The sequence below is a fragment of the Podarcis muralis genome, chromosome W (genome assembly GCF_964188315.1).
Source record: "Podarcis muralis chromosome W, rPodMur119.hap1.1, whole genome shotgun sequence".
Taxonomy (NCBI): domain Eukaryota; kingdom Metazoa; phylum Chordata; class Lepidosauria; order Squamata; family Lacertidae; genus Podarcis; species Podarcis muralis.
The window spans coordinates 7,361,536-7,383,343 of NC_135674.1; the positions used below are offsets into that span (position 1 = coordinate 7,361,536).

Here is a 21,808-nt window from a genome sequence, read left to right on the forward strand (position 1 = left end):
AATCTCCCTGAGAAATATTGGGCTGAAGCTTTATCATGTTTCCTTTATTCCTATAATAGGAGACTGTCACCACCTATTGGTTATACTCCCTATGAGAAGATGTTTGGTAAGAAACCTTACGTCAAGCACATGAGAATCTTTGGTTCTGACATGTGGGTACACACCCCACAGAACAGCAAGCTTGGGAAGTGTGAGGCACATGGTTTGTTCACGGGGTACGAAAAAGGTGCATACAGGGTATTCATGACTGACTCTGAGTCCATTAGGTTCACAAAGAGTGTTGAGTACAATCCTATGTTGGGGGGGGGGGGAATGTGGGAATTTTCCAGAGTCACTCAGAGGAGGATGAAGATGATGTGAAAGAAGCAGATGATGATGAGGTAGACGAGGAAGCTGAGGATGATGATCAGAGTCTGGATTCCAGCTCAGTGGGCAGCGCTGCTGCTGTTGTCAGCGACAGTGATGGCACAGCAGACTACAAGAGCGCAAAGGCCTCAGTCAGACCATCTGATGCGTCTGACACTGAACTGGGAGAACCACTGTTCACCATTGGTCACTTTTCTCCTAATAAGGAGAAGATGAGTGCAGAAGACTTGCGTCTAGTACGCAGATCTGAAAGGGCCACAAAAGGCAAACGTCCAAAGAGATTTGCTGATGAGTTTGCTAAGACAGCAACTGCTGTTCTTAGTAGCTTAGAGAAGGTGTGGGAACCTTCAAGCTTCAAAGAGGTTCAGGAGTTGACCTCTAAAGATGCTGAACCATGGCTTAATGCCATGAAGGCAGAAGCTGTTTCCTTGAATAGGAACCAAACCTGGGAGCTAGTCCCAGTAGTCCCAGGAATGAGGCTGGTTGGCAGCAAATGGGTCTTCAAGGCCAAGACAGACCAGATTGGCAAGGTTGTAAGGCACAAAGCCAGATTGGTCGCTAGAGGTTTTTCACAGGTACCAGGACAGGATTACCACGAGACCTACGCACCCACCGTCAAGTATGAGAGCATTAGGCTAATGCTCACGATTGCTGCAGAGGAGAAACTGCACGTTTCTCTTTTTTTTTTTTTTTTTTTGCGTTTTAAAATTTTATTAAGTTCCAACAAATCATATAACAAATCATATACGAATCAAAAACAAAAAGAAAACATTTTGGACTTCCTACAACGTCATTGGCAATCATTCGAAATAGTATCTTTAAATCGCATTCCATTCATTCCTATTGCCATTTGTTCTCCCATTCCTCTAAATTTCAAATAAGCAATATTTACTAATTATTTACAGTGCCTCTTTAAACCCCACTAGCGTTGTTTTTACATCACAGTTGTTTTCCAGATACCCCACAAATTTCTTCCAATCCTCAATGAATTTTTGATCTTTGGTATATCTTATTTTCCCGGTTAATCTATCCAATTCCGCGTATTCTATCAGCTTTGTTCTCCACTCTTCTATCCTTGGACTCTCTTCCTGTTTCCACTTCTGAGCTATTACTATTCTAGCTGCGGTTGCTGCATACTGGAACAATTTGCAGTCCTTTTTCCTAATATCTTTTCCTATGATACCTAGTAAAAAGGCTTCTGGTCTTTTCACAAAAGTGTATCTCAGTATCTTTTTCATTTCATTATAAACCTCTTCCCAGAAGCCTTTTACTTTCTTACAGACCCACCACTGATGGTACAATGTCCCTTCTTTATGTTTACATTTCCAGCATTTGTTGTCTACCTTGTACATCTTTGCCAGTTTTACGGGTGTTATGTACCACCTGTGAAGCATCTTCATCATATTTTCCTTCAGTAACGTACACGCCGTGAATTTTATATTTACTCTCCACACCCTTTCCCAGTCCTCAGGCTGGATATTGTATCCAAAATCCCTTTCCCACTGCACCATCACAGATTTCATTTCCTCCTCCTTCCTAGCCCCCTCCAGCAGCATTTTATACATTCTTGATAAATTTTTGCAATCATTGTCAATTACTTCATTTTGAAAGGCTGATTTTTTTCCCTCATACCCCCTTTCCTTCACTTCTTTTTTAAACATTTCATTTACCCTAAAATAGTGCAACCAGTCATATGTAAGCATTTTAACCTGGTCGTATGGTTTTATTTTCCACTTCCCGTCTTCCTTAATAACCATCTCTCCATAGTTTCCCCACTTTTCTCTCATATTAATCTTCTTTACCCCAATTATCTCTAACGGGGAAAGCCAATGTGGAGTTTTTGGTTCCAATATGTTCTTATATCTTTCCCAAACCTCAATTAGTGGACCTTTAAAGATATGAGTACTAAATCCCCTATGCACCTTCTTTTTGTCACACCATAGGTACGCGTGCCACCCGAATTTGTTGCTAACTCCTTCCAAATCTAATAGCTCTTTATCTTCTAATTTTACCCATTCTTTTATCCAGCATAAACATGCTGCCTCAAAGTATAGTCTAATGTCTGGTAGGGCAAAGCCCCCTCTTTCTTTTATCTCTGTTAATATCTTATATTTGATTCTGGGCTTCTTCCCTTCCCAGACATATCTTGTAATGACCTTCTTCCATTCATTGAAGTCTTTTGTACCTTTTATTATGGGTATTGTTTGGAATAGGAATAGCAACTTGGGTAACATCATCATTTTAACCATAGCTATTCTTCCCCAGAATGATAGTTTCATTCTGGCCCAACCCTCCATATCTTTTTTCAGTCCTTTCCAAACTTGGGTATAGTTATTTTGGTATAAGTCGATGTTCTTATTGGTCAGCCAGATTCCCAAATATTTAACCTTTTTTGCCACCTCAATTTCCGTTTGCTGCTGTAGGTGTTCTATCTGTTCTTGATCCATATTTTTAACAATCATTTTGGTCTTAGTCTTATTCAGTTTGAATCCTGCTAGATTTCCGAATTCCTCCATCTCCTCTAGAATCTCCTTTATACTTTCTCTGGGTTCTTCTACCGTCAAGACTACATCATCTGCGTAGGCCTTGACTTTGTACTCATTTAATCCGACAGTTACCCCTTTAATCTGCTTGTTCTGCCTTATTGCATTAAGCAAAACTTCCAGAACCGCTATAAATAACAAAGGCGACAGTGGGCATCCCTGTCTTGTTCCTTTAGATATTTTTATGTCCTCAGTGATAACATTATTAACTATAAGTCTCGCTTTTTGTTCTGTGTATATGGCCTTTATACCATTGAGAAATTCCTTGCCCACCTCCATTAACTCCAAATTTTTCAACATAAAATCCCAGGCTACATTATCGAAAGCTTTCTCTGCGTCTACAAAGATTAAGCTTGCTGGTTTATCACACCTTTCAGATAAATATTCGATAATGTTTACTATGTTCCTTGTGTTGTTTCTTATATGTCTGCCCGGTAGGAATCCGGTTTGATCTTTGTGTATAATCTTAATTAATATTTTTTTAAGTCTTTTAGCCAGGATTCCCGCAAAGATCTTATAATCAGTGTTTAATAAGGAGATAGGTCTATAATTCTTCACTTGGGTTGGATCCGAGTCTTGTTTAGGAATAATTGTTATAAAAGCTTCTTGCCACGTCTTCTCTGCACGTTTCTCATCACGATGTGAACACAGCTTTTTTGTACGGAGTTTGGGGGAGGAGCTGTATATGCTTCCACCTGATGGAGTGCAGATACAGAAGGGAATGGTCTGTAAACTACGGAAGTCCTTATATGGTCTCAAGCAGAGTGCCAGGTGTTGGAACACAAAACTCACTGAGACAATGCTTTCTCTAGGTTTTTACCAAGGCAAAGCTGATCCATGTGTGTTTGTCAAGGAGGAGCGCCAAAACAAACTGTATTGTTTATGTTTTATTGATTATCTTCTTCTGTTTTGGAAGAATCAGGCTTTGTACCAAAGCACCCTCGCTCAGCTGAAGGAGCACTTTGACATGAAGGATCTTGGTGAGGTATCCAACTATCTTTCTCTGCAGGTCGAGACGGACCAAGTAGGTAATTTTCTGGTACACCAAACACAGAAAATTGCTGATGTATTAACCAGGCTGAATTTGGTTGATGCAAACCCAGGAGACACACCGATGGTGACAGGTTACCAGGTAGATAGTACTGCTGAAGCATTTTCTGACACCACACTGTACAGATGCATTCTAGGCAAGCTGAATCTCATTGCTAGATGTTCAAGACCTGACATAGCTGTAAGCACTAACCTGCTTAGCAGACATGCCAACAATCCTACTGTTCAGGATTGGAAAACTCTGAAGCGCATAGCCCACTATTTGAAGGGGACTTTGAACTACAGGCTGAGGTTCACCAGTCAGAAGACTGCAGTTCTTGAAATCTTTGCAGATGCTAGTTTTGGAAGTGACACAACGGATGGTACAAGCACTTCTGGAGTATGCTACATGTACAACCATTGTCTGTTTGACTGGCTGTGCAAAAAGCAGACGACAGTAAGCCTAAGTTCCTGTGAAGCAGAACTCAATGCCCTGTCATTTTCACTCATGGATTGTGAATGGTTGATGCAACTGTTTCAGGACATCAGAGTTTCTGTGAAATGTCCTATACAGGTGTATCAAGACAATAGATCCTGTTTGGCTTTGCTGAACTCAGAGAGTTGCAAGCAAAGAACCAAGTACTTGCAGATTAAGTTACATTGTGCAAGAGAGTGTATTCAGAAAGGACTCATTCAGGTGTCCTACATGCCAGGAAATGAAATCCCTGCTGATCTGTTGTCTAAGGTTGTTAACAGAGAACAACTTAAGGTTTATGTACAGATGTTGCAATTGGGTTGAACCACAGGTACTACAGGTTACATGGAAAGGGGGAGGATGTTAGGATATAGTTTCATTCCACCTTAAATGGTCAGGCATGATTGTTGTTTTATCACATTCCTGTTTCGTTCCAGCTTTCGCTGGGAACTTCCGTTTTGTATATATCTTTTGTTCTGGCTGTTTTCCTGGACACGGAGGCAAGCAGTCATGTTTTTCCTTTGTTCTGATCTACGTTGAATAAAGCTGTAAATATGCTCTCCTGTCTACATCTTTCGTTGTGGAGACTGCTGAAAGGGTGTGCACGGGCCTTGGAATGTCTCTGAGGCTCGTGTCGCTTATTGACTGATGCTGTTCCACAGGAGACCGGTGATCGTCCGGTCTTTTTGGAGGCGACTGGGGGCCTGCCTGATGCCTCCGTCTCCTTGGCAGTATCCCAACAGAAACATCCCAAGGTGCACTTGTGAGACCAATATGTCTTTAGCTTGAAGGGTCAACCAAACCAGTTTCTTCAAAGGGCAGTAACTGAGCAAAATCACCCTCCATTTGAAGAAAATGGTTCAAACACATCTTTAAAGATCTCTCTCCTCCACTCAGTACGCTGCAGGAGCAAGTGTTTTAAGACCAAAAGACAGAGTGCTTGGGAAACAAATAAAAAATGCCCTGCACTTCATTCCCTTGCTCCAAACATCCTGCCTCTAAGGATGGAGGGAAGCCGATCAGCTCCACTACTTGTTGTTCCAGGGAGCAGGGAAAAGAGGTAGGTGGGGTCTACTCACCTAATATAGTGCTGCTGTAAAAATCCCAGGCTGTATGGGGGTCCCCTTCAGCTCGACCCTGCAGATCCAAGAGGTAATCTGCAAGAAGATAAAATGGAATAAAGGAAGCTGAGATGTCAATGTGTTTTCAGGTGCTTAGGCAAGGTTCCCAGAGAGTAAGATGGGGGAATTTTTGACCTGGTGTGCCAGATATTTTATCTCTCCCCATCCTTGTGGCTGAACCTTTACAGGTAGGCAGAGGCAACCCATCTGCCATCGGGTGACCATTAAGTAGGCAATCTTGCCCACTTGTTTAAGTTAACTTGCGGAAGGAAAAAGTCACCAGGAAGCAGCAAGGAGCAGAACTGAACTCTCTCTCATCAGGTGATGGGTGGGCACTTAAAATACTGATGCTTTGGCTAAGCATACCAGCTCCATGTGGGGAACAGGCAGGCACAGCCCATGCAGAACTGAACAGCCCATCAGCTGATTTCACCCACCCATCAAAGTGATGTCAGGTGACTGACCAGAGGGGGCACAGTTTAGAGGAAATGGCCTCATGGGCCAAACTGGACCCAAGATTGGCCTGCAGGATGAAGGCTCCACAATCCTTGCCATAAAGACTGATTAAAGCAGGGTTTCCCAAACTTGTGCCTCCAGCTGTCGTTGGACTACAACTCCCATCACCACAAGCTAGCAGGACCAGTGGTCAGGGATGATGGGAAATGTAGTCCAAAAAAACAGCTGGAGACCAAAGTTTGGAAAACCCTGGATTAAAGGGATAATTCAATGTGGATTTATCACAAAATATTGTGATGTTATGATAAATCCACATTGAACTTTGCAAGCCTTTAATGAGAGCAAAAATCTTCGTCTTTTGCTCACAGGTACCTTCTAGCAAGATTCATGTAGGATTCTAGTCTAATGTTTTCAAGGTAGGGCCCTCCAACATGAATCCGTCCAAAGCCCTCCTTAGAGGGAAAACTAAGCACCAGAATCAACCCATTGAAGCATGCATATATCCTGCAGAATGATGTCCTTTAGTGCAAATCAAGCACTTTCCCTGCAAAACCCATGTGCATTTTCAACTGCAGCAACACATACGTCATATCTAGTATCCAATGGCCGGGGTGTGTGTGTGCAGGGGAATAAAATTGCTGTCTTACCTTTGGCAAATGGAAACCTACCATTAAGGAAGTTTTTCATGTTTTCGCTGCTGGCCAGCTTCAGGGCAGTCTGCCCCGAATATGTAGCCAGGGTTGGGTCAGCACCGTAAGACAGCAGGATCCACATGATCTCCAAGTTGTCATTTGCTGCAGCGTCATGGACAGGCCTGCCAAGAGACAAAGAGTTTTAAATTGGATTTCACAGAGTCAAAAGGCTGGAGCTGACCAGGGTTCACCCATTCCTCCCTGGCCTTTCCCCTTCAGGGAACACTTGAGGAACCTGCAAGGGACCCTACCCCTCCTGTTTGCCTTTGTAAAGTGTTGTGTACTCTCTGTTAATGACAGGCGGTAAGCTCAGCATCTGATTGCCTACAAGAGGTCCCAGGTTCAATCCCTAGGAGCTTCAAGTAGGGCTGGGAGAGACCCGTCTGAAAAACCAGAGAGCCTCAGCCAGCCAGTGCGAACAATATACTGAGGTGGATGGAAGGGTCCTGTGCTCTGCTACATATTTTAAATAGGGAGAAATGAATATGGAGAAATGTCCACTGTTGGTCTGTCCTTGGTAACTGAGCAACGACCGTATTATTAATAAATAATTATCCCGAGCTGCAAGGATTTTAAGAAGTACCAGACATGAAGGAGCCACAGCTCAATGGCAAAGCACATGCCTTTCAAGTACACGGGACAACAATTTAGTCCCCGGAATTACTTGATAAAAGATCCAGGCACTGCCACTTTGGGCTTGGGACATTGCAGAACTGATGCCCCTCAGGGTAGATGAGTGCATCAGACAGCCCATCCATTGCGTCTTTCTCATGGGGTGAGGGGACTGGAGTGCTTTCAAGACCGCAGAGGGATTCTTGCTGAGCCTTCTCCCTAGCATGCTATTTTTCTATGTGCAGGGATTTTTTTAAAGAGAGAGCAGCTCCACTTCAGCAGACAGTTCTCAACCTGCAGAACTTGCTGAAATTCAGTGCAAGATCCTGACCTTAAACTGTATTATGAATCTGCTTGTTTGGTATGGATCAGGGACTGGATGAGGTTGGATAAGCAAGACACATTAGAATTAGAAGGACATGACAATAGATTTCGTTGGCATGCATATTTATGGTATGGGAAAGGGAAGATTCACAGAAGTTTCTATAACCATATAATTAGGAAATCATTAATGAGAGTATAGGAGAGATATAAAGATTTATTGGAACAAAAGACCCCTTGGTGGATTTCACCACATGAAGCATTACTGCTCAAACCACTTGGAAAGAAAGGAAAATGGCTCACATATGTTGATCTATTAAAGGATCATGATGGAAAATGGAAATTAAGAGATTATGATGAGATCAAAGATCATTTTCAGAGTTGGTTGCACTAGCGACAATTATATGAAACATATAAAGAAGACAGTAAGAAAGGATTTAGCTACACAAGATCTAGATTCCAAACGGAAGTGATTGAAGGGAAAGTGAAATTACTGAAGGCCGCTTACAGCATACTATTAGAATGGGAGACGTAAGATGAAGAGGTAAAATCAGTCATGATTAAATGGGCACAAGATGTAGGCCACAATATTATGATGGAAGATTGGGGAAAGTTAAGGAAAACTGAAATAAAATTTACAGACTGTTCCCTGTTGAAGGAGAATTATATGAAGAAGATGTATATGACACCAGTGCAGTTAGGGAAAATGTACAAAACTAGTTCAAATATATGTTGGAAATGTAAGGAAAAGGAGGTGACATTTTATCATATGTGGTGGGATTGTAATGTAATAAAAAAAAAATTGAGAAATGATGCACAATGAAGTGAAGAAAATGTTCCACTTAACGTTTGTTTAAAAAACCTGAAGAATTTCTGTTAGGGATCGTAGGGAAAGACCTGCCAAAAAAGCTGAAAAACATCTTCATGTATGCAACAACGGCCGCGTGAGTCTTAATAGCACAAGGATGGAAGACTGAATAAATCCCAACTAAAGAATCATAGCAAGAGAAACTGATGGACTATGCAGAACTGGCAAAGTTGACACATAAGCTACGGGACAAGGATAACTGTGACATCAAAGATGAATGGGAACCCTTTATAAACTATTTGAAGAAGCAACAAAGTGAATTGGACTCTTCGGCAGGTTTTGAATAAACACTCACAAACTCTTTATTGACAATAATCAGTTAGACAACTTAAGGATTTATACAACTTTGTAACATGCAGAGAATAGCATTCATAGAGAAACCAAAGATTGGAACTGAGGGAAGTCAGGGGGTGGGCTTTTTAGGGGAGGGTGGGGGGAGGGAGGAAAATGGGGAAAATATTAAGGAAGACATGTTTTTGGATAATATGTTTTGCTTAAATGCCTAATTGCCTAATAATTTTTTTTAAAAAGGAAAGCAAATGCAAAAAAGAAAAGAAAAAGAAATTCAGTGCAAGATGCCCCTCTTAGAGCACACGGACAAGGTAGGTTGCATTTATTTATTTAAATGCCACCCCACCTTTCCTCCCAAGGATCTCAAGGAAGTTCACGTGGTCTCCCCCATTTCTTTACCCTCATGAAAAACGTGCAATGTAGGTTAGGTAGGAAGGGTATGGCTGGTCCAAGATCACCCAGAGAGTGGCAGAGTTCGCAATGGAACCTGACGCTCCTCTGCCCTAAATCTGACACTCTTAAGTACTGCACCACAGCAGCTCTCACTGGCTTAACTCATCAATGTTACAGATTCAGACGCTAAAATGGGCCACCTGAGGCCCAGATTCAGTGGACCACTTAGCCCCTGGCCAAGCCCCTGGCAACTGTGGTTCCTCAGCAGCGGTGGACTTGCCTGGTGCCATCCTGCGCACTGCAGTTCACGTTTGCACCATGCTCCAGCAAGAGCTGCAGGATGTCCACCCAGCCGCGAGCGCAGGCCTCGTGCAGGGCTGTGTAGCCTGCGTTGTCCCTGTGGTTGACATTGTTGTTTTCCTTCTGCAGGCAGTACATCACCACATCCTGGCGAAAGAACCCCCAACCCAAGATTAGTAAACAATGGCAGCAGTTGTCTCCTACTGTTTATCCGCCCCGCCCCCCTTGCAAGAAGTGGCACCCACCTTGTAGCCAAGCAGGGCTGCTCTCTGCAGCAGTGTCTCCCCTGCATTCTTGTTCACTATCAGTCGACGAGCTTCAGGGGGCACCGGCGGGGCTGCAGGGGGCTCAGGGGCTCTTTCTGATTTGTGCTGCAGGGACTTGTTCAACAAGCAGGGTTCCCGAGCTTTTTTTGGAGAGTGTATCATGAACTGGCTCAGGCGTGCCTTGGCCTTTTAAAAAAAAATGGAACACAGAAAATGATTGGGGGGATTGGGGAGGAAGAAGAGTAGTGTCAGAACAGGGCTAAGTGAAGAAGAATGCTGAACCTCTAAAAAAAGCTTGCATTCCACGTCACAGTTTACATCAATAACACATTTACTTTTGTATGCACACTCAATTCTGCTTCTGCTAGCTGTGGAGAAGGGCAGAAGATGATATACAATACGGAAGTCCGGAAATCTCAGCTGTGTAAATCACACTCTCCAACACCACGCTAGCCCAGTTTCCTGGGATCTCAAAGGCATTGCTCACATTTTTTAAAATCTTAAAAAAAGAAAAGAAAACCAAGACTCTCAAATGCTGAATTCTGCTCCCAGTAATCCATTCGGCCTTTGCATTGTGCACAGGCAGGCGTACCCAGGGCGGATTGCTGATTTGGGTTCTGAACACATACACACAGGGCTTCTGCTCTGATCATACTGAGAGCCCTTTAAAATAAAATGAAAAATGCTGGCAGATCCATTCACAGGAACTGAGGAAGCAGCTGTACACCAGGATGAAACTCTTTGTTTTGCTTAAATTAGTACTGTTGACAACAGGGATGTGCTGCCTTTGGCACTTCAGCTCCCTCCCTTTTTTTTATATATATAAATTTTTATTGATTTTCCAACACAAAATAAGAACAAAACAATACACAATACGTACACAAACCAACATATAAACACGTATAATTTCATAACCTCTTTTTCATAAATCTTACTTTCCTGACTTCCCCATGCCTCCCCTTTCCTGCATCCCTGTTTTACAATTTCTTCAGCAACCCCTCACTTCAATTAACTAATTACTTATTTTCTCCCCCCCCCCCCCCTTCTTCTCTTGCTTAAACAATTACGGCTGAAATTCTGTATTTTTCTTTTCCCTTGACATTTTAGCACTCATTATTTTTACAACAGTTCTTAAGATAAACTTTAAATTTCTTCCAATCTTCTTCCACCGTCTCTTTTCCTTGGTCACGGATTCTGCCGGTCATCTCCGCCAGTCCCATATAGTCAATCACCTTCGTCTGCCATTCTTCCAGCGTGGGTAGTTCTTGTGTCTTCCAATACTTTGCTAAAAGAATCCTTGCTGCTGTGGTAGCATACATAAAAAATGTCTTATCCTTCCTTGACACCAATTGGCCGACCATGCCCAGGAGAAAAGCCTCTGGTTTCTTATGAAAGGTACATTTAAGGACCTTCTTAATTTCATTATAGATCATTTCCCAGAAGGCCTTAATCCTCGGGCACGTCCACCAAAGGTGATAAAAGGTACCTTCAGTTTCATTACATTTCCAGCATTTATTATTGGGCAAATGATAGATCTTTGCAAGCTTGACTGGGGTCATGTACCACCTATAAATCATTTTCATAATATTTTCTCTTAAGGCATTGCATGCCGTGAACTTTATGCCGGTGGTCCATAACTGTTCCCAGTCAGCAAACATAATGTCATGACCAATGTCTTGTGCCCACTTAGTCATAGCTGATTTAACTGTTTCATCTTGTGTATTCCACTTCAACAGCAAGTTATACATTCTTGACAAGTTCTTAGTATTGGGTTCTAACAATTCTGTTTCTAGTTTTGACCTCTCCATCTGGAAGCCAATTTTCCTGTCTTGTTTAAATACCTCCATTATTTGGTGATAGTGGAGCCAGTCTCTTACTTTAAACTTCAATTTCTCATAACTCTGTAATTTAACTTTTTCACCGTCTTGCTCTATAATTTCACAATATTTTGGCCATTTAGATTCCATATTAAGTTTTTTCACCTCTTTAGCTTCCATTGGCGACAACCACCTAGGGGTTTTGTTTTCCAACAAATCTTTATAGCGGGTCCAAACATTATATAGTGCTTTCCTAACAATATGGTTTTTAAACCCTTTATGAGTTTTTACCTTGTCATACCATAGATATGCATGCCAACCAAATCTATTGTTAAACCCTTCCAAATCCAAAATGTCCGTGTTCTCAAGAAGTAGCCAGTCTTTCAACCAGCAGAAAGCTGCTGATTCATAATACAGTCTTAAGTCCGGCAGGGCAAACCCCCCTCTGTCTTTTGCATCAGTTAATATCTTAAATTTTATTCTGGGCTTTTTGCCCTGCCAGACAAATTTGGATATGTCTTTCTGCCACTTCCTGAAACAGTCCATTTTGTCCACAATCTGTAATGTCTGAAACAAAAATAACATTCTAGGCAATACATTCATCTTGATAACAGCAATTCGGCCTAACAAGGAAAGTCTCAAACTTGACCATATTTCTAGATCTTTTTTTACCTCTGTCCAACATTTATCATAGTTATCTTTAAATAAGTTCACATTCTTAGATGTCAAGTTAATCCCCAAGTATTTCACTTTCTTTGCCACCGTTAATCCCGTTTCACTCTGAAACCTCTCTTTTTCAACATTTGTTAGATTTTTCTCCAGTACCTTAGTTTTTTGCTTGTTCAACTTAAATCCTGCTACTTGACCAAATACTTGAATTAATTCTAAAACTCTTTTCGTACTAGTGTCTGGCTGTTGCAATGTCAATACTAAGTCATCTGCAAAAGCCCTCAGTTTATATTGTTTGGCTCCGACCTGAACTCCTTTGACCAGCTGGTCCCCTCTAATCATATTTAACAAAACCTCCAAGACAGATATAAAAAGTAGTGGGGATATTGGGCACCCCTGTCGTGTTCCTTTTTCTATAGGGAATTCTTCAGTAACCACGTTATTTACAATTAACTTTGCTTTTTGTTCAGAATATATTGCACCTATACCATTTTCAAAACCTTGGCCTACCCCCATCCCTTGGAGATTCTTCTTCATAAAGCTCCAAGAAATATTGTCAAAGGCTTTCTCCGCGTCCACAAAAATTAGAACAGCCTTCGTATTAATATTTGCTTCTAACAATTCCATAATGTCTATTATATTTCTCACATTGTCTGACAGATGTCTCCCTGGAAGAAAGCCAGCCTGGTCCTTATGAATCTCTCCCAACAACACACTCTTCAGTCTTTTTGCCAAAATGTCTGCAAAAATTTTGTAATCCACATTTAGTAATGATATAGGGCGGTAGTTCTTAACCTGGTTCTTTTCAGTCTCAGTTTTTGGTATAAGTGTAATAAACGCTTCTTTCCACGATTCAGGTGCCTTTTTCCCCTCCATAATTTCATTGCAGACCTCCTTCAACGGTTGTACCAACCATTCCTTCAAAGCTTTGTAGTATCTGGAAGTCAGTCCATCTGGTCCTGGAGATTTTCCCAATTGCATATTCTGAATGGCACCCTCTATTTCTTGTTCTGTTATTTTCTCATTCAAAACCATTTTACTTTGTTGTGAAATTTTTTGTAATCCATATTTCTTAAGAAATTCATCTATTTCTCCTTCATTCACCGGCCCTTGTGCATACAGTCTTCTGAAATAACTCTGAAAACAATTACTGATCTCATTTGGCTTATAAATGTTCCTTCCTTCCACTTCTAAACTTGTAACCGTATTCAATTTTTGTCTTTTCTTCAATTGCCATGCAAGAAGTTTCCCACATTTGTCTGCTGATTCAAATGTCCTTTGTCTCATTTGTTTAATTTTCCATTCTATCTCTTGGTTCATCAATTCCATATACTGCATCTGATAATACTTAATTTCTCTCAAAATCTCATGTGACTTTGGTTTAGACCTCAATTTCTTTTCTCCTTCTTTCATCTTTTCCAGAATCTTATCTTTCTTCTCATTTTGTTTCTTCCTCTTTATGGAGTTCTGTTGTATTAGGAAACCTCGCATCACGGCTTTACTTGCGTCCCAAATTATTCTTTTTTCCACCTCTGTATTCAGATTTATCTCAAAATAGTCTTTCAAAGTTTTTTGGGCCTTCTTGTAGATCTCTTCATCTCTAAAAAGGGTGTCATTCATTCTCCATCTGAAGGAACCAGCTGTTGTTAGTTTCATCTCCATCTTTACGGCGTTATGGTCGGAGCAAGTCTTTGGGCAGATTTCTACTTTTTTTATCTTTGGAGCCATCCCACTAGTGACCCAGATTTGGTCAATTCTTGTCCATGTCATTTTTGCTTCAGAGAAAAAAGTTCCCTCTCTCTCAAGAGGGTTTCTTGTTCTCCAAATGTCAATCAAGTCCATATTTTCAGTCATTTCGAAAAAAGTCTTTGGTAATCTCCCATCCTTAGAGACCACCTGTCTTTGTGCTTTATCCATATTTGTGGAAACCACACCATTCATGTCTCCCATCATAACTACATTGTAATCCAAATAATCCATTAAAGTCTCATGCAACTTCTTAAAAAATTCTGCCTTCCCTTCATTTGGTGCATAAATTCCAACTATCAATAATTTTTCTCCTTGAACTTGTATTTCAATTGCCAGAAATCTTCCTTGTTCATCTTTAAAGATCATCTTTGGGGCCAACTTTTCCTTTGCATAAATCACCACTCCTCTTTTCTTAACTTTGTCTGATGAAATGAATTCCTGTCCTAATCTTTTATTTACAAGCAATTTTCTGTGTATCCTGGTCACGTGAGTTTCTTGTAAACAAATCAAGTCCAATTGTTCTCTTTTCAAAATATGAAAAACCTCACGTCTTTTTCTGGGAAGGTTCAGTCCATTACAATTCCAGCTTAGAAATTGCAGAGACATCTTGTTGCTTATTTGGTTACTCCTCCAACTGCTCCAAGCAGTTGTTCCTCCTCTGACGGTGGTTTAAGTCCAAATGTTAAGTTCAAAATATCTGTTGCTCCTTTTGCTTTTGAAGTTGGTTCTACCACTTCCTTCTGAAGGTCCTCCTCGTTTCTCTCTAGAAATTGTTCTTTATCTTGCACTGTTCTTATTTTTACTTTCTTTCCTTTGTAATTAAAAGACAATCCTTGTGGAAATTCCCACCTGAAAGGTAATTTGTTCTTTTTCAGCAGATAAACCAAATCCTTGTAATGGGCTCTCACCTCCAAGATGTATTTAGGGATGTCCTTGTAGATTTGCACAAAAGAATCTCCAATCTCTAAAGATTTTTGATAATGTAAGTTCAATATTTTATCTCTTTCCTCCTTGGATCTTAAAGTTATCAGGCAATCCCTTGGATTCTTTCTGTTTTGTCTCCTGCCCAATCGAAAAGCAGCTGTTATCTTAAATTCTTGTTCCTCCAGGTTTACCTGCCAAAATTCCGAAAACTCTTTTGTGAGAAAGTCCACTAGGTTGTCCCCTTCACTTTTAGGGACTAGTCTCAATCTCAGATTTCTCTCCTTCCTCTGTAGTTCCAACAAAGACAAGGCCGCCTCATGCTCATTCAGCTTTTTACAGACCGGTGCTAGTTTTTCCTGAGTATTTTCTGCAATAATTTTGGCATCTTCTGCAATCTTTCGAGTTGTAGAGTTCTCTTCAATCAATTTGTTTATAGTTTCCGTATTAGATGTAATGCTTTTGGTGTTCAAATCCAGCCTTGTTGATAGTTCTGACAGCTGTTTGGGATTTTCTGCACTCTGCTTTGTCAGGGCTTCTAAGGATTCATTTATTTTGACTAGTGCTTGTGTCACCGAATCCATGGATATGGTTGTCACTTTTTCCTGTCCTGTTGCACCAGCTGGCATTAAGCTTGATATTGAGCCCCTTTTCTTTTGTGCAATTTTTGCTTTAGCTCTTGTTGTTATCTCATCTGCTGGGCCACTCATATCCCAAGGTCGTTCCCACAGGAACAGCTTTTAAATGGAAAGTTCCACTAACTTGTTCTTTACAGTCTGCAACTGTTACCCCTCAGCCCTCTAGAGGGAGTAATTCAATGTATCCAAACAGGCAAAGAAACAAAGAAGCATAAAGTCCCTAGTAAAATTTGTAGCAACGCTCTTCCACTGTATTTCCAATAACAGAGCTGTCAGGGGTTCAGGGACAGAGGCACAGGTGAGGGAGGAGACAGAGAGCGAGGGGGAAGAATCCCAGGGCAGCGAGGAAGAGGATGACTATGACTTGAGGGATTCCATGAGTCTTTCAAGTGAATCGGAGGATTCCCAGAAGGGGGCGCCTGTGGTCAGGCCAAGGGGAGTCACAGGGGGGACTCGTCAGGAGCAGGGGACCAGCGGGGGAACCCAAAGTGGGAGCTGGGAGTCGGGACCGGCTTCTCCGCCAGAGCGCAGTGAAGGGGGTGGAGATTCCAGAGTGACAGGAGAAGCAGGTCCGAAAGCAGAGAGGGAGGGGAGATCGGAGCAAGACATCCTCCCGGAAGGGGAGGGGAGTAGTGCAGGGAGTAGTGTAACTGTCAAGAGGAAGGTTAGCGGTTGCGAACGCGCGCCAAGTTCAAATGTGGAGGCGCGCGGAAGTACAGGGAGCCCGGGGGAGGAGCCAGGTCCCAAAGCACGCAGGAGGGGGGAAGAGCTGTCTGGGGATTCTGCTTCAGGGGAATCCAGGAGGGGCGAAACCCCAGGGGGCAGGAAGACCCTGCGGAAAAGGAAAGAAAGGAAGAGGTGGAGCAGCACAGCCCTCTTAAACTGGTGCAGAGGAGGGACTGACTCAGAGGGGACTTCAGCGGTCTAAGCGTAACAGACGTGGGGCTGCGCGCCTCGGCTGTGGAGCGTACAATGAACTTCAATAAACATTTTTGTATATAAACTGGACTTGGCGTTGGTCTCTTGTGAGCTGGGACCTGAGGCAGCCCTGACAGTAAGTCCCCTCTCCAAAAGAACGCAAATTTTTTTTTGCAAAGCTCACGAAGTTTGGCAGCCATGAATGCGGAGGAACAGTTAGCAGCCCTCCGAAACGCAGTCACCGAGCTCTCCACTGCGGTAGTGATCTCCCAGAAGAAGAGTGACGAAGCGGAGGCGCGATGCCACGATCTGCAAGTCAGGTGAGAACGTGCGTGCAAAGAGGGGTTCCCGGGGTCCAGATCAGAGGGAATCGGACTCGGAAGGCGGGGGGGGGGGGCAGTTTAGTAGCCCACTTCGATGGGAACCTGAAGCACTATCCCAGTTTCAGAGCAGACGTCGTATATGCGCTGCATTTGCTTCGGAAAGACTTTAAAGATGAGGAGGAGAAAGTGGGTTTTATTGTGTCCCACTTGCATGGGGAAGCTAGAGCCTGGCTGCGCAATTTGTGGCGCGAAGATGGTCCTGCCCGCAGAGATTCTGACAAATTTATCAAAGCCATGGACGCTTGCTTCCTATCTACCGTGGACGTTGATGTGGCGCGTCGGGAGATGCATGGATTGCAGCAGGGCAAAGCAACAGTGCGTCAGTACCATTCTCGCTTTTTTGCATTGCTGAACGTACTGGGTTGGGAAAAGGACTCCAAAGCAGTGAGAGATTTGTTCTGGGAAGGGCTCCATGGCTCCATAAAGGATGAATTGGCCAGGGGAGACAGACCTCAGACCCTAGCAGACGTCGTGCAGAGGGCACTCACGGTTGGAGTGCGGCACGAAGAACGTCCTTGGCACAGTGAAGAGGGTCGCCAGGTGCGCGCACCAGCTAAAGCGCCTCCCTTTATTCCCAGGGATCTGGGCCGTGCGCATGCCTCGCCTCTGCTGAGGCAGGGGGAGGAACCGATGGAGCTTGGTGGTGCTAAGGCTCAGACAGCGGCCGGAGCCCCAGCGTCCGGTGCAGTCAAGGCGAAGCCTCCTAGAGGGAGCAGGAAGTGTTACATCTGTGACAGTGTGCAGCACATGGCCAAAGAGTGTCCCCAGAGGCTCCAGAAGCACACCGCAGCATTAGCAACAGTAACAGAAGAGGTGCTTCACGGAGAGCAGCTTCAGGGAAACGGCAGTGCCTGGCTGGAAGCAGAAATGCTGGGGTTCAGCCAGGCGAGTCAGTAAAGCAGTCCCCAGCGATTTTGCAGCATACAGACCCCTTACCACCCAAGCCAGTGGTGCAGCTCACTGCAACGCTCCAGCTGCCCAATGGAACCACCCTGGAAGTCCCCATTACAATCGACTCCGGTAGCAACGCGGACTTCGTGGGGGTGCAGTTCATCAAGCAGCATCGCATAGCGCTTCTACCAGCCACACTGCCCCTGAACGTCGTCACGGTCGATGGCAGGAAGTTGCTGGGCGGGCAAGTTGTACAACAGACGCCACCCATGGTGATGCAGATTGGGAATCATCGCAAGGTCATTAGCTTCAACGTCACCCGCCTGTCAGACACGCCTATAGTGTTAGGCATGAGCTGGCTGGATAGACACAGTCCAACATTACCGTGGTACCAGCGGCAGCTCACCTTTGGCTCATCTTACTGCGCACAACATTGCATCCAAACAGGCCAGGAGGAGGAGGGCCAGGAGGAAGGGCGGCAGTTACACCTCGGCATGGTGCAGGCAGTCCCCCACAAGTACAAGGGGTTTTTGGAGGTCTTCTGCGAGAAGGAAGCTGACCAGTTGCCACCCCACCGGCCCTACGACTGTGCGATTGACCTTTTACCAGGGGCGACGCTGCCGACTGCCAAGCTGTATTCCATGTCTGAGGATGAGATGCAAGAACTCAGGGAGTTCATAGAGCACAATTTGAAGCGGGGATTCATCCGGGAATCCAAAGCAGTGGGGGGCAGCCCTGTGTTTTTCGTGAAGAAAAAGGACACGCCCCAAAAGAGACTCATTGTGGACTATCGGGCCATAAACTCGATGACAAAGCCCAAGGCTTTTCCCATGCCCAAGATTGACGACCTGCTCGCGACGGTGAGGAAGGGGAAGATCTTCACCAAGTTGGATCTACGCGGAGCATACAATCTCATACGCATGCGTGAGGGCGATGAGTGGAAGACGGCCATGTTCACGCCGTTGGGTACCTATGAATACAGAGTTATGGCTTTTGGTCTCCAAAATGGCTCCCACTGTTTCCAAGCATTTATGCACCACGTGCTAGCGGGACTCCTCTACAAGAAGTGCGTATGCTTCCTCGATGACATCCTGATCTTCTCGGAATCGCAGGAAGTTCACGAGAGGGACGTAAAGGAGGTCTTGCAGAGACTACGGGAACACAGGCTCTACGCCAAACTGGAGAAGTGCCAGTTCGACGTGAAGGAGGTGGATTTCCTGGGCTACAGGCTATCCGACAAGGGACTAGCCATGGACAGCATCAAGGTCCGCGCGGTGTTGGACTGGAAGAGCCCGCGCAATCGGAAGGAGGTCCAGAGGTTCGTCAGTTTCGCCAACTTTTACCGCAAATTCATCAGGGGTTTTGCGAAAGAAACGGCAGCAATCACGGACACTCTCAGTTCCAAAAAGAAGAAGTTCACCTGGACGGACCAGGCAGAGCAGTCCTTTCGGAAACTTAAGAGCCTCTTCGCATCCGAGGAACAGCTGCTGCACGTGAATCCCGGCAGGCCCATGCGGGTCGAGACTGACGCATCCGACAGAGCGGTTGGGGCCGTCCTTTTGCAGGAAGATCCGCAAGGGAACTGGAGGCCCTGTGCTTTCTATTCCCGGAAGCTCAGCAAGTCGGAACAGAACTACACCATCTGGGACAGGGAGTTGTTGGCCATTCACGCGGCTTTCAAAGCGTGGCGGCACTTCCTCATAGGAGCCAAGCACACCGTGCAGGTCCGCACGGACCACAAGAACCTAGAGTATTGGCGCACGGCGAAGCTCCAGAGCCAGAGGCACATGCGCTGGGCAGAATTCTTCGCGGATTTCGATTTCCGAATAGAGTACATCCCGGGAGACTCCAATGTCATAGTAGATGCGCTCTCCAGGAAACCGCAATATCTCGAGGAAGTGGCAACAGTGGCAGCCAAGCACATTTTCGCACCACAGGCGTGGGCGTGCGCTTCAGCCGTCGTGGACCTGGACGCGGTGCGTCGCGCGCTGCAAACGGATCAATTTGCACAATCCAAGATGGAAGAGCTACGCAGAGGTACAGCACGGGACGACGAGTTCCAGATACACGACGGTCTGCTAACTCGCAAAGGTGCCCTCTACGTGCCGGGGGACGATCTCCGCGCGAAGGTTCTGCAGCAGTTGCACGACGCACCCAGCGCGGGTCATTTCGGCAAGGAGAAGACAGCGGACTTGGTAGCCAGAGACTTTTGGTGGCCCCAAATGCGAGGAGAGGTCGCGGATTACGTCGCCAGGTGTGACACCTGTCAGAGGTCCAAGCCAGTGCACAAGAAGCCAGCGGGACTACTGGAACCGCTGGAGACGCCACTACAGCCGTGGGAGCGGGTAGCGCTGGACTTTGTTACTGATCTGCCCAGCTCCCGAGGCAAGACGGCGGTACTTGTGGTTGTAGACCTGTTCACCAAGATGGCGCACTTCATTCCTTGTGCGAAGGTGGCGACAGCGGAACAGACCGCCAAACTGTTCATAGACCACGTATTCAGGGTGCACGGCTTGCCACGGTCCATCCTGTCCGACCGGGGTCGCCAATTCATTTCCAGTTTCTGGCAGAAGCTCCTAGGTATCCTGAACGTCAAGATCAACTTAGCGTCGGCAAGACATCCACAGACCAACGGCCAAGCGGAAAGGGTCAACGCCATCATGCAGCAGTACCTGCGATGTTACGCCAATCAACGACCTGCAGCTTGGGTGGACTACTTGCCGATGGCCGAGTTTGCCTACAACAACACGAAGCACGTGTCAGGAAAAAGCACCAAGGCAAAAGCCAGCTCCAGATGGCTGGAATGCAAAACAGGATGTTGTGGTTTGCAGATGTACTGTTGGAGAAAAGGTGGAGCCTATTCTCTGTACTGAGCACCGGATGTTAGCTCAGTGTGTCATCTGACCTGTACTGGAAGTGCAGGGCGGAGTTGTGTGTCTCTTCTAATGGAGTCTGAAGGGTACAGACACGTTTCTCTGTACTGCTGAATGGCAGGAATAAAAAGTCATGTAAATAGACTCCTGTCTGTCTCATTTCCCCTCCTGGGGGGGAAAGCAAGGAGAGAGAAGCAGAGGGTGTGTTCTCCTCACGTCTGATGAGAAGAATCGCCGGTTTACGACCTAGTCTGCCGGGAGTCGCAGACGGAAGGTAAACAAGTGTCTCGCTCAGCTGCCTCGGGGGAGGCCAGGTACCTCTGACTGTGAGCTGAGATACTAACATATGGCAGCCTTCGGATGGTTTCGATCCATCGACCTCTGCATGAGAGGCTGGTGGATTGTCCTCCTCTGCTGCAAGGAAGAAAAGCGTCTGAGAGAAGCCAGAGGCTCAACAGACGGCTGGTGGAAAGACGAAGTGTTTTCCAAAGCAACAGAGCTCAAGGTATGCTGCATTTCGGGCTAAAATTGTGAACGCAGTTTGATTAATTCACTGGTTCACGGAGCTGCGTTTCAAAGAAAACAAACGCTCCGGGAGGAGAGGCCTGCAGCTTGGAAGCTCAGCCTGCATTCCACAAATTCTTGTGGTTTAAGATAAGAAGTCCTGTATGCACTGTTGCTAAGTAACGGAAAGTTGGAAAGTTACTGGCAAAGGGGCTGGACTGTGAGTGTGAGCCTGGGAAAGCGAAACAAAACCAGAGAATGTTTTGACTAGAAGTTTACGTGCTCTTGGAGGGACTTTCCAAAGCAGCCAGAGTTTAGCTGCCAGGTGCCAAAGAGCATAAACAACTTGCAGTTTGCCTGCCTGAGAAAGAAAAAAACAACTGTTGGATTTTACAGTTTGTTTGAGAGTGTGAGCTGGAGGTTTTGGCTTCAAGATGGATGCCAAGAAAGGGGGAGGGCTGCCTTACCCACCTCCCTTAGATAATGACAATTATTCATCTTGGTCTGTAAAGATGAAGGCCCTGCTGCAGAATCAGAGGCTTTTTGATGTGATTGAAAACCCCATCCCTGCAGCTCCAACCAGAGGTTGGGAGTCACAGAATATGAGGGCCAGGACTGCTATAATTCTGTGTGTCTCAGATGAGTAGTTGGTGCATATTCAGCATTTACAACATGCGAAAGAGGTTTGGGATATGCTGCGTACAACGCATCA

The 21,808-nt window shown here is 44.9% G+C and overlaps 1 protein-coding gene across 2 annotated transcripts in view; it reads right to left on the reverse strand.

Moving 5' to 3' along the window:
- The window catches only part of LOC144326469 (BCL-6 corepressor-like protein 1), a 94,741-nt gene that overhangs the window by 22,711 nt on the left and 50,222 nt on the right, over positions 1-21,808 (reverse strand). Inside the window, exons 7-10 of one of the 2 annotated variants that reach the window (XR_013391510.1) lie at positions 9,713-9,919; positions 9,448-9,614; positions 6,659-6,804; positions 5,493-5,550 (exon numbers count right to left, since the gene is read on the reverse strand). Coding sequence is in view for 1 of the 2 variants with exons in the window: in XM_077923018.1 (XP_077779144.1) it covers positions 5,493-5,570; positions 6,659-6,804; positions 9,448-9,614; positions 9,713-9,919 (598 nt within the window). In the remaining variant the exon portion in view is untranslated. Of the gene's footprint in view, positions 1-5,492; positions 5,571-6,658; positions 6,805-9,447; positions 9,615-9,712; positions 9,920-21,808 lie in introns of both variants that reach the window. The other variant, XM_077923018.1, reaches the window with a different exon arrangement.